The 13,489-nt window shown below is 34.5% G+C and overlaps 1 protein-coding gene across 1 annotated transcript; it reads left to right on the top strand.

The window, feature by feature from the left end:
* Window positions 1–1,193: 1,193 nt before the first annotated feature.
* On the top strand, window positions 1,194–10,504 carry LOC107186653 (acetylcholine receptor subunit alpha-type acr-16-like). The gene is made up of 3 exons (XM_015574575.1): window positions 1,194–1,283; window positions 6,490–6,704; window positions 10,231–10,504. The coding sequence occupies exons 1-3, from the start codon at window positions 1,194–1,196 to the stop codon at window positions 10,502–10,504; spliced, it is 579 nt and encodes a 192-aa protein (XP_015430061.1).
* Window positions 10,505–13,489: the final 2,985 nt, after the last annotated feature.

Below are 13,489 nucleotides of genomic sequence, written 5' to 3' on the forward strand. Positions count from 1 at the left end.
AAAACGAAATGAATGAAACCAACTCGTGAAGCAGTTGAAAAACGTGCCTCTCAAATAGAATAACCGTTCAGACGTATTTTACGCGTATTGCGCCCCATATGTTCAGCAATTAATAATTCGGAAACGAAGCTTCAAACGTAATTTCGTTATTCTTGATGTTCCTCTTACACTACTTGTTAGTTTATCATGTACAATCCTCCTTGTGAAACTGACCCAGATTTTTATTAACACCCTGCATACCTTCAGTTTTTCGACTAAATCGGTGTTCTACTCGCTGAACGTAGAATCGGTCACATCAGTCGAAACACAGTTGTTTGGTATCACACGAAATCCTCGAATGAGTAAAGAGATTTTATGGAATCGTTTATTCTGACAAATAAGAATCGATAGGACGTCGAGTCTGAACTTTTTACCCGAAGATTCTTAGAGAGTAACACTTTGACTGCGGATGATTTGTACAAATACACGCTTCTCAAAGTCATTTCAGATTATATATACATATACAGTGTATATCGATTTTACAAAGAAATCGTTCGATTCAAGAACTACTTAGCATAGATACTAATTTTTCAGACGCTATAAAAGCCCTTAACTATTCGTATCTTACAGATGCAAACGTGTTATAAAATTTGTGAACGTAATTCACGAGATAAAAATTTTCAGCTACACAGAGCTACATAAATTGTGCAAGAATACAATTCCTTAATAATTTCTACGGTTAGCTTTCTGAAAAATTTCTACCTTTAATCAAACTTCACGTCGAAATCCTCGTAAATCTCTTATTTTATAACTGTGTAGAGTATGTGTGTGTAGAATTCTGTGACTGATGTGACAGAAAGCCAAGTTGTTATGTGTGTCTGCTATTTTGTCAATACGAATGCTGCGCGAGTGTGAAGATTGTATTTCACGATTCTTCATTTCGGTGTGAATGGGAAACGAGCGTAGTCGGTAAGAACGAACAAAAGATCACCTGGGGTGAAACTCTGAATAGAATACGGGGGTGTTTAACGATAATTGCGAATGTACAGTCTCTTTTAAGTCCCCGTGATATCCCGCTGTCTTTCATTCATTCTTACCGACTAATTGAGCGGATCCCCAATCCATTACCGTGACTAATCGCCTCATTTCTGTGTTTCTTTCTTCGGGGGATCTTCGGGAACACCCCGAATTCAGGGTCGTACTTCAATTGCATCATGTTCATGGTGGCGAGCAGCGTAGTTCTGACGGTGATGGTGCTCAACTTTCATCACAGGTCGCCGGATAGATACGTAATGCCGCAATGGGTAAGAAATTCCATCAAATCTAATATGTAGACTACGGATTTTATGCGTTCAGGAATCACGCGTGTCCGTAAAACGCGCTGTAATCAAACAAATTTAATTCAAGCCAGCGACAATTTTTAACTTGTTTTGTTTTATTTAACATAAGGCGCCAGTCCACCCTGACCGCTTAAAAATCATAGGTAAAGTGAATTTTTGCTGGGAATACAATAAAGTAAACTGGAAATCAATTGTGAAGCCTGTAACATATATAATGTTCAAATATATAAAAATATTTTTTTTCATACAAAATTGTGGTGCTGGTGCAAATTCTGTTAAGCACGTTTTTAACCGGCTGTTTCCGCGATAGCGGCGATCACGATCGCTAGGGTTGAACTAAAACAAAACACAACAGGAACTTTTAATTTTTTAAAAGAAATTTGCTGGGAATATACGTACGATTTTTTCGGTATCTCAATAACGTTCTTTTTTACAGACGTTCTTGCATAAAAGTTTTTGGCCAAAATCGATTGTTTTACTTCAAATGCTCATTATCTTTACAAAACTCAACAGTCTTCAAAAATCCTACGTACTTACCCAGCACTCTTCTAGTAAATGAAAGATTCTTGTGTTTTGTTTTAGTTCAAACGTACCAACCTTTGCCATGCGGTCATTGGTGGCCAACATGGTTCACTAATTGTATACTCCTACAAAAGGTAATTAATTGCTCCTGTAAAATTTGATAATAGAGCGCGTAGCGAACAGTAGACTCTGGTGTAAGACTAACACTGTTGTTCGTTGGGGGTAGACACCACCCTGGGGCGACTGAAGACAGGTAAATTTTGGACATGTTCTTCATAGGTAATTACTAAATGATTACTTTCACGTTTTCAGGGGATATGAATGTAACCAGCAGCTTTATTCGCCAATATTAAGAAAGTAAAAATGTTACAAATTGTTGGCGTTATTCGCTGATTCCAAAACCTCGTCTGCTAGAACATCAATTACCGGGCGCCATTGCGAACAGACTGGAAAGTTCGAAATAAAAATATACGCTTTTATTTCTATATAAGAATATATTACCTATAGTATGGCCTAGAATTTTTTTGATATCTGTATTATTTAATGTTTTAGTAAAAACTTTAAAATTCAATTTTATTTTAAAGAGGTTTGTCTGTTACAAACTGGCGCCATTTTTATGAACATTAAAATTTATCACAAAATTTTGCGCTACATTATAAGTAATTTATCCTTGTTCATAGGGATTGTCCGAGCTAACAGCACGCAGTCGGTTATTTCTTAAACTATTTGAAACACGAGAAAACTGTCTATATGTATAAAGCTGAATAGCAAAGTGGGGCTAATTAACTGGCCATGGCGAATTTTCTTTAACGTTATTATTTTAAGAGATATAAAGATCAGGTTTGGTTTTCTAAATAGAATTATATATTTTTCTTCAGATTACTTGATAGTGCATTTCCAGACAAATTCATTAAGCTTAATGTATACATATACTATTTTTGAAATACTGCACTGAGAAATGTATTGATTTACGTGGCACTTGAGACGCTAACAAGACCACCTCCGGTGCTTCCTATTCGAACAGGTTTTCTTCCGCTAAAAATCAGTAAATTTAAAAGTGCAGTATGTATATTGAAAATTATTTAAGAAATGGTATATACGTTAAAGATTGCTGAAATCGACTTGAAACATATTATGAAGTGACCTAAAAAAAAAAATTATAATTCCATTTACAAAATCAAACCTGACCTTGATATCACTTAAAATAATAAAGTTTAAAACAAATACGTCGTAACCTGTTAATTAGCCCTCTTGTGCCATTCAATTTTATGTGCACAGTTTCCTCGTATTTCAAATAGTTTAGGAAATAAAGGACTATACAATGTTCGCACAAACACCCTGGAGATGAAGTCAGTTCTTGCCTGCGATAGCGTCCAACAAGCAATGTTCTACTAGAAAAGGTTTCGGAATCAGCGAATAATTGCAGAATTTAGCTAAAAGCTATATTTATGCCCTCTGAAAACTAGAAGAAATTCCCAAACTTTAGTTATTTTTAGCCATCCTAAGGTGGCGTATCATCTTAACACGTTTGTGACTATTAGATCGATCCGTGTAAACTAGTGTCAAAAAAATCTCATTTTTATTGATTATTTACTGCATATTATTTAAATGGAAACTCACAGTGGTAAAGACACAAAAGAAGTGAAATACACCTGACGGCGAATGTGTTAATCGATGAAACAAATTTTTCTTTGATTCGGACTTCCGCGGAATACTTTTCAGAAACAGGAATGTGTGTAAACGTCTGCAGTCCTGTACCGTGTTTCCAATTCAAGTATGCTTTCCGCTTGTTAAAAGGATAGTTCCCCCTTTATTTAACGTTTTGTGTCGATATTATAATGTTATCTTTAGACCGAACGCAAATGATGGTTCTGCAGTACATTGTCAAGCAAAAGGTAGACAAAGAGCGGATCAGGGCTATACTTTTTCTCTCCTTTCAAGTACCCTCTTTCTATTCACGAAACGTTCCTCAACAAAATTTTCCCAGATTTACTTTTTCACTCTGGTCTACAGATTCCTCAACCATCATCTACGCTCAGCTGTAATATACATATTTACTAGCACCCTGTTTCTTTCTTTCTCCTATGTTCGCAAAGAGAATCGGGTAAATGGAGATAAGGTTTCCCGCATCTTAAGGTAGCTCACACGTGTGGTATCGTATTTAGCTGAGGTTCCATATGGGGCTTTATACTTTTCATTAATTCTACCAATTTAGTTTAAATGATTAATATTTTAAACTACTTCAAAATATTGAAATGAAAAAAAGATTTACAAATCAGTGGAAAGGACAAACATTTTTTTCTCTTAATTTTTAAGAAAAAATTGGAAAGTTCGTCGAACAAACCAAAAGAAAACAAGTGACGTTGGCGCTCATAAAATACTAACAAACGCATTGAAACATAAGTTTGCATAATTTGATTTTAATTTTTAGTTTTATTTGATCATTAACATATCTTTTTTTCCGTGCCTCCATAATCTCTGTAAAAGAATCTATACCCACTTAATTTTTTATGAAAATATAATTTTCTGCAACTAAATAAGAAGTAATTAACTTCTCAGTATAAACTATAGTTCCATAAAGCTCGTGTTAAAAAGATAGTTTTATAACATTTCTTTTTCAACAATTTTATCGTTGACCTTGCGATCTTTTGGTAGCAATTGAAAGTTGAAGCTTTTAAGAATGTTCTGATACATTTTTGACTAAATTTATAATTATTAAAATTTTGCGTGAGCCACCTTAAAACAAAATAATTGAAAATACTTTCGTACCAAAATTATATTGTAATATAGAGGGTGTCTCAGCTAAGACCGAACACCTAAATATCACCTTTATTTTCAATGACATGAAAAATGTTTCAAACGCAGTTTGAATGGTTTCAAATGAGAAGTATCGTATATAGAACAATTTTTTACGGTCATTCAATCTTCGAATTTTATCAGGTTCAATGGTATTTTTCGCCAGAAATCTTGTATCATGTGTTAAGGTGCGTTCAAGTATGTCTAACTTATGGTGACCTTTAACATTATTAAAAATAAAGGAAATATTTAGGTGTTCGGTCTTACGATAGCCGAGACAACCTGTAAAATATAGTCTGTTGTTTAGGAACTAATTGAAAATAATAATTACGCATTTAAATAATCAAATATGTGCTTTGTAGAAACAATATCGATGCATTTAATTACATATTGCATTTACTGAGGACAAAATCCTTTTGGATAGCTTAATTTCAAATAAAAAATCCGGAAGAATTCCCACCGAATCGAGTTTTCAAGCTTCTGAAATTTGTTTCATTTGAAAAAGGAACGCGAAGGGGATTCTCACCAGCCGGATACGGAAAAGAATAGCTCGTGTTTCTGTTCATAAAACCCCGGCCTTATCCGCGGTGGCCACTACGGCCGTTAAAGACAGTGCTTCAGCCGTTGAAAGTTTAAAGCGCCTCCGAGGCGTTGGCACTTCCTCTTCACCGTTGATTACCGGAAGTTTCATAAACCAAGAAGAAACGTACTTGAAGCAAAGACGAGAGAATCCTGCAGCTACGCAAAAATTCCCCGTGGTAGTTTTCAGTGCCATTACGTTCGGATGGAAGTGAGCCCCGTAAGAGACCTAACTTCGTGTAAAACGTAGTAAAAAAGAAAACAGCAAAGTGTGCCGCGATACAGATTTCTTTAAGAAGATTCGGCCACTAGAAGGAAACTTCCGAACTTAGGACTTAGGAAATTTCCGAACACAATGTTCGCTACATAATGCAATAAGTAGACTGCAAAATTTTATGCATTCGCTGCGGTACAAATGAATACCTGAAACACAGAAAAGAAAAGGTTTGACTGAATCGTAAGGAAATTCTTCTTTAACATTTGAGAAATCGGATAGGATGTAGACGAAGTGGAAAAAGAAACATGTGAATCTCTATTTTATTTTATATTTTTGAAGTTACTCTATGGAAAATGTGAATTTGTGAATACATCCACAGCCTAGGAATAAGTAATAATGTCGTGTATACAGGGTGTAACAAAAGTGTTGTAGGTCCCTGAAATGGGTCACTCGTAAGGTGATTTGGAACAAGTTCTTCTTTAACAAAAATGTTATCCGACGCTTTGTTGACGCGCGAGTCTGTTAAAGCCTCGGATAACATTTTTGCTAAGGAAAAATTTGTTCCTAATCACCTCATGAGTGAGCCATTTCAGGAACCTACAACATTTTTGTTACACCCTGTATATGAAATTGTCGTAAAATTTCATGTAACAGAAACTTTTACAAACAACATTCTGTCTGTTTGAAGCGAGCAATAAAAGAAAAAACAGTTGGTGATCGTTTTCTTTTTTTAAAAAGCCAAAGTCACTCAAGTCTCTTTTAGATAAATCTTTGACATGTTAAGGAAACGAACATTTATTGGAACATCGATTACTTGAATTTATTATTCCCTTGAGACGAGTTGAAATACTTACTACTTTTTTTCTTGTCGTACTCTTAATGTTCAAAGATTTTATTTTAGAACAAAGAGAAAGAAGAAAATCGTTTGTTGTACACGTTCCAAAAGGAAATATAGTACAATTCAAGAAGTTATAGGAATTGGGTAACAGACTATTAAGAATACACGTCGTAATTACATGCTAGTTTAAATCGTTTTCTTGTTTGTCTTGCATATAGATAAAAACATTGTTTTTACGATGGCTGCCATGCTTGCTGCGTATGAGTCGTCCGGGAAAGAAGATCACGAAGAAAAATATTCTTATGAGCAACCGGATGAAGGACATGGAGCTGCAGGAAAGAAGTAGCAAAAGTTTGCTGGCAAACGTTTTAGACATCGACGATGACTTTCGTCATAGAAATAGCGCAGCGAATCCTCCTTCCGGATACATAAGGTAACATAACTTTTTAAAATTCCTCTTCGAGTTTCCAGACTTCGTCCAACGTTCTTCAATTATTTTCGAAATCATATCACAGAACTTTCCGCCGCGAATGTAGGCAATACGCCGTAACATTGAAGAAAAATACTGCACGGGCAAATATTTTATTTACAATGTAGCAGCTAAACCTGTATTGTTCGGTTAGAAACAAAGACTATTGAAGTAACCGCCAGCAGTTGCTGTTCTTCTTTTGTTTACCTTTCACTTTAGCTCCGAGAAAATAAAGTAGAAGTCATGCTATAGCAGAACCACTATTTCGTTCTTTGCTCGTCAGTATCTTTTGACGTTAGAAATGCAAAGGATGATGTAATAATACAAGAGGTTTACAAATTTTGTGAGATTTATTATTAATTCGTTCAATTCAATATCTTCCTTTTAATTTTCCTTACAACATTGAAATGCCAACAAAATTGTGAATAGGTCACTGAAGAAACGACTCTCTCAGATAACATAATACTAGTTGTTACTTTACATAATTGTAGTACAATAATATTCTTTGTGAGGCTAACAATAAGTACTCGTTCATTTAAATGAAAATCAGTTGTTTAAGAGCACAATGATCTGTGAAAACCTTTTTCTAGTATTATGATTGACCTCTCAAGTGGGAAGAGCGAATATATGTATATGTATATACGCGTTGGCTTATACTTTTGTATACAATTTAACATCATAAAAATGGCCGTCGTGTCAATTAATTTTAATAATAATGGAAGAAAAAAATCACTCTTTTTGTTTCAATTAAGTTGGAAAATTGGAATTTTGCGTTCAGCTTTTTATAGTCGAATACTCCACAACGCGAAAATTCTTTTCCCGCTTAAAGGGTTAAGAAATGTCTATAAAAATCATAGAAACTATAAGGTAAATTTAAATAATTCAAGTTGTATCGCGAATTTACAGTTAAAACAAACAGGAACCCTTGTAATAAAGCCTGAAATTTATTTATTCGTATAATTATTTAGATCATCGTGACCAGTCGAATAATGAGTTCCACCTCGACATCGTGGATATGTAAATGCGCTGAAAGTGAGCAGAGGCGCTACCCATGCACGATTTCGAATCAACATAGCTGGAATGATAATGTAATTCAGCGCGCACAATTCTCGATCCACAATGCATTCTACATAAAACCATGTCTAGAAATGTGATGTGCAGATCGTAGATGTTCATGCAGTGATATACTTTTGTGGATTAATATAATTCAGAGAAACGGAGATAAAATAGAAATTTATTTACCAAAAATAAACCAAAAATATACAATAAAATTTTGTGATTCGAAGTTTCAAATTAATCTGAAACGCGTGTATTTGTCATGGTAGTAAGTAGACACGGAAAGCAATGACCAGACGCGCTAGCCAAGTCCTATGCAATTGCACGCGTATCCAGTACATATTCAAAGTTGGTTTTCTCAAAAACTAAGCCGAGAACATCAAAGTTTTACTGCAAATTTTTCTCTTATTTTTTCATAATGAATCACGTGGTGCCCACTTTTACATACTATTCGGCCGAACCCTGTACAACTAATACAAGGTGTCACAGGTCGGGTAGTACAAGCGAGAAGGAGGTAATTTTATAAAAAAGAATAAGTCGAGAAAAAAGAATAAATATTTTTTTGTTTCAGCTTTCGTTTTCGAAATAATTTGGTATGGTAATTCATCTAAATCACGTGTATTCGTGCTGGCGATAAGTAGAAACGGTCTTCACTGAACAGACGCGTTACTCAAATCCTATGCCTGTTGCCCGCGTATCCAACAAATTTTCAAATTTATCTCGGAAACGAAACATCATCCGAAAAAATTGTATTCTTTCTTTGACTTATTTTTTTTTTATTGAATCACTTCATGCCTTGTTGTTCTACCCTACCTGAGACACCCTATATGTATATGCGTATACTGTTAAGATTTTTATACAATATGAACAATAGGTTCAAATTATTTCGAAATATGTTCCAGATGACAAATTTCACGGACACGATAATGCAAAGGACGCTCAGAAATTACAAATGCAATTTGCTCAATAATCTACGAGTTGTCTAACAAAATTTTCAATATTTAATTTAACGTGTAGAAGGTGGGTTAGGACAAGTGATACAACCGAATAGGAGATTAGTGAAAATAAATCGAAAATGTCGTTTCTAATATAATCGATTTTATAAATCCACTGGATACGCATGCAACTGAAACAGGACTTGGCTGGCGCGTCTGTTCCTTACATTCCGAATCCACTTAGTGTCAGCATAAATACATAACATGTTAGAAGAATTTTCAAATTCGATTATCTTAGAAAGTGAGAAAATCTTATCGCATTGCGTTTCGTTTCAAAGATTATGGAATTTGAAAATTCATCGAACATGTTATGTATTCATTCTGACAATAAGTAGAAATGAAATGCAACGAACAAACCTGTCAAGCAAATCCTATTTCAGTTGCACGTGTATCCAGCAGATCTTCGAATTCGATTATTTCAGAGACGAAGCATCATACGATAAAGGCTTTATTTACATGTGAAATAACCTCCTATCAGATTATGCAACCCGTTCTAAACATCGCAAGAGAAACTATACTTGATTCTGGCATCTGATTATCACGCAGCTATCGAAAACTGGGAGGAAAGATATCAAGTTTATATGTATACAAGGTGTTCACAGTATTACTAGACAGCGTTTTTGGCTCATATATTAAGTATTAGAAGAAACTGAAACAGGAAAAGATTTTGCAGTTTTCTATGACCCAGATAATATAACGTATATTAAGTTTGTGTATTTGCAATATTTTTCGAGAAACAAAGGTGAACTTTAATTTTTTAAATGGAATGTTATATGGTTTTTTAAGTCACTTGAGAATGTATGTCAAAACGAATTCAGCAATGTACCATAGGATCATATTCAAGGTCACAAATTCAGAAATAAAAGAAATATTTTGAATATTTCGTACCAATATGTTTACAGTTTACAGGTATTCTTTATTGACAAGGTTAGGGTAGATGTTCAATATGACTTCCTTGTGCATGCATGCACATTTCAGCTCTACAAATTATATATTTGATGCCCTCTGCTAATGTTGTCCGAGATAATGCACGTGCTTGCGTTATTTTGCTTTTTAAATTATTTACATCTGTGGGCCGTACCGATATCGTTAACAGTACATATGGTATAAAAAAATATACACCATTCCGTTTAAAAAGTTGAACGTCACATCCGTTTCACGAAAAATACTGGATATATAAAAAAATCGATATAAGAAAACTGCAAAACCTTTTCCTATTTCATTTGTTTCTAATACCCACTATTTGCGACAAAAACGCTGACTAGTAATATCGTGAACACTATGTAGGTGTTGAAGGAGATTGCTTTAAAAGCGATCTTATGTAATTATTGTTAGGATTAAGAATAAAGAATTTATACGTAATGTCACGGAAACTTTTTGATCAGACCTTGTGCCATAATCACAGACAGACCATTAATTTTCGTTTATTTGTATTACAGTAGGTCGGCGTTCGGTACACCGATATCCACAGGGAGACCAGCGACCGTCGAGGACACGTCCGCGTCGTTACCACTTAGCGGTATGCAGGAGGAATTGCATACGATCCTTAAAGAACTCCGATTCATTACGGATCGTATGAAAAAGGCGGACGAGGGCGACGAGGTCATCAGCGATTGGAAATTCGCCGCAATGGTGGTGGACAGGTTCGATGCACCCTTATTTATTTCGAACACCGACTGTTTAACACTTCACGTGGACTGCGGTCTATGTTGAACCGAAACGACATCCTATTCAAAGAAATGGATGCAGTTCTGAAACGGTCCACACTCCGATTTTCATGAAACTTTTGTGAAATGTTCCCAAATACTCCGAAATGAACGTATGTAAAAGGTTTTTTGACGTAATTGAAAATTAACCGATATAACACTAAAATAATCAATATATTTGAATGTACTTCCGAAAAGATTCACCTTCCGATTATCATGAAACTTGGTAAAATTGTCCCAAATACTCTGACATGAACATATGTAAAAGGTTTTTTGGCATAATTTAAAATGAACTAAGACAGCATTGAAATAATAAATAGATTTTTCGTAAAGTTCAAGGGAAGTGCTGAAATTTCGTGACGACAATTATGTGGAGCACCTTGTATAAGAAAACATATGTCAAAAAAAAGATGAACTTTTTCGTTTGAGGTTACCTTCTCGAGAAACTTGAAATTGAAAATTATTTAATTAATTTGAAACACGTGTGTTCATCATGATAGTAAGTAGAAACGGAATGCAATGATCAAACGTGTTAGCAAAGTTCTATCCAATTGCAGCCGTATCCAGTATTTTTTCAAATTAGGTTATTTCGAAAACGAAACCTCAAACGAGAAAAACTTATTTCTTCTATTTCGACTTATTCTTGCTTATAAAATCACCTCCTGCCCGCTTATACTACTCGACCTGAGACACCCTCTATACTTTATATTAAAACAATCTTTGCATGAGCTAATGCTTAGTATAAATGGAATTTTGAAAAAATACGCTCTTGACCAAAATTATAAGCTAATGTAAATTATAAATACTAATTCTTTATAAATATTTTGAATCGTGTATTTCTTATATGTATATTCACTTACATTATGTAATAATTGTAATGTACGTAACATAATGCATAAGAAACGTAAAGACGTACATATCATAAATATTGTAAAATATAACTTTTACATACGTACTATGAGTAAATACAATAATACATGAAGTAACTGAATATATTTTTCCTTATTTTTATTACAGGCTTTGTTTGTTCATCTTCACGTTATTCACGGTTTTGGCAACGATAGTCATATTGTATCGTGCGCCACACATAATCGTCCAGTAAATAGACTGCCCCGGTCAAGTCACCGAAAAAATGCACAAAAAATGCCAAAGGTAAGGTCTCCTTAAATAGCAATAACGTTAAGAATAGTTAGAGTACACATAAAACTTATCGCTTATCTACCAGACTGCAGATGTTTATACACACTTTATATAAATGAACATTCTCGATTTCTGACCATAGATTTTATTGAATTAAAAATTCACGATAAAAATTCCAGTGAAGTGTCATTAATTCTTTTTATTATATTATATAACATCCGCAGTCTTTATTAATCATAGTATTTTAAATATTATATTCTTTCTTCCTAATTTCTGCATTATAAATTCAGCTATCATAAATTCGCCTAATTTCATTATCACATTGAACTGCTACACGAAACTACACTGAAGATTTATGTAAATAAACAGTAAATGTATTTAAAATTTTAATACCACGTTACATTATGAGATGACCACGCCCAGATCGATGCAATGAAATTTCAAACTTAAGAATTACTAGCGCGACCTGAATCGTGCATTTTATAGTCTCTCTTTATTGCAATAAATAACGAAGAAACGTAATGTTTATCACGTGGAAATATTTCTGACTTCAGGAAAAAATAAACACGACTATCCATCAATTTTCTATGGAGGTCGACGTGTACATTCATAATAATGTGTTCCCTGTGCCGTGTACACATTGTTTTGTTCGAGTATCGTGTAACGTCACTCTTCATGCGACACGAGAGACACGTAGAAAGCAAAATTAATAGAGTATGGAAACATTAATTTGTTTTACATAACGAGATTAGCCCGTTCGTATTTACGGTGATAATTTCCGTGGAATGATGTACAATTTTCCCTGAATAACGGAGAACGCATTTGGAAATCGTGATCGGACGAAAATTGAATTTTTGAATAGTCACGAAGTATTTAATTAACGTGGTCCCTCCGACAAAAAATATCTTTTCTTCCTTTATTAAGGCATATTAACGTTTGCGCATGTCGAGACATCCCACCGGTTTTATTCATAATTTAATAATACAGCCTTACGAATGAAAAAAAAGGGTGAATTTTGAATAATGGTATTTTGTAAGCAAGCTACATATTATTATCCATGTATTAGAAACATTATAAAACGCCATGTAGTGCCTTAGAAAACAGATCTAAAGAGCAAAAAACAAACAAATTTTACGTGGATCAGCATTCACCCCATATTGGTTTTTTCTCTCTCTCACCCTAACTGTTAACCCTTTAACGCCTAGTGTTGCATCGATGCAGCCCTCATTTCAAAAGTGCGTAAAGGTCTATCACCGGTTAATATCAAACTTTTGTCAGCACGGATACGCAATTTCACTGATGTGAAATAGATCTCCACGTTTCCAGATGAGAAATTCAAGTATATCCTCCAGAAATAAATAAAAAAAGAAAATAACCTACTGTTGTACAATGAAAAAATAAGTCTGTTTAATATCGATGTTTTCGTCTTCAAAATAATAAGATACAACACATCTATCAGTTTCAGAATTTTCAAGTAACGATTTCAGGGTCTAGGCGTTAAAGGGTTAACCAGGCCATACACGATGAAGCGGCCTCAGAGCCTGAGACTCAGTAGGCAGAAAAAGAAAGAAAATCGCCAATATCATCGTGGATGGCCTGCTTTTAAATCATTAGTCGGTCGAGGGTCAATGTCATTGAATGACGTTACATAATTTCTGTAAGTAGTCATTTCTTCTTGCCAGTACTATAGGCGAAAGCAAAATGATCTAATAATGACAAATATAGAGAATGATCGCAGTACCTCGGAAATTCATCTGATCCCAATCCATCGGCCGCCCAATTTCCTATCTGGCACCCCCATGTGGATGGGAAAAGAATCGTTCAATTGGATTACTGGTCCGGAATTCGAATC

Source organism: Dufourea novaeangliae, unplaced genomic scaffold, assembly GCF_001272555.1.
Source record: "Dufourea novaeangliae isolate 0120121106 unplaced genomic scaffold, ASM127255v1 scaffold80, whole genome shotgun sequence".
NCBI classification, from domain to species: Eukaryota; Metazoa; Arthropoda; class Insecta; order Hymenoptera; family Halictidae; genus Dufourea; species Dufourea novaeangliae.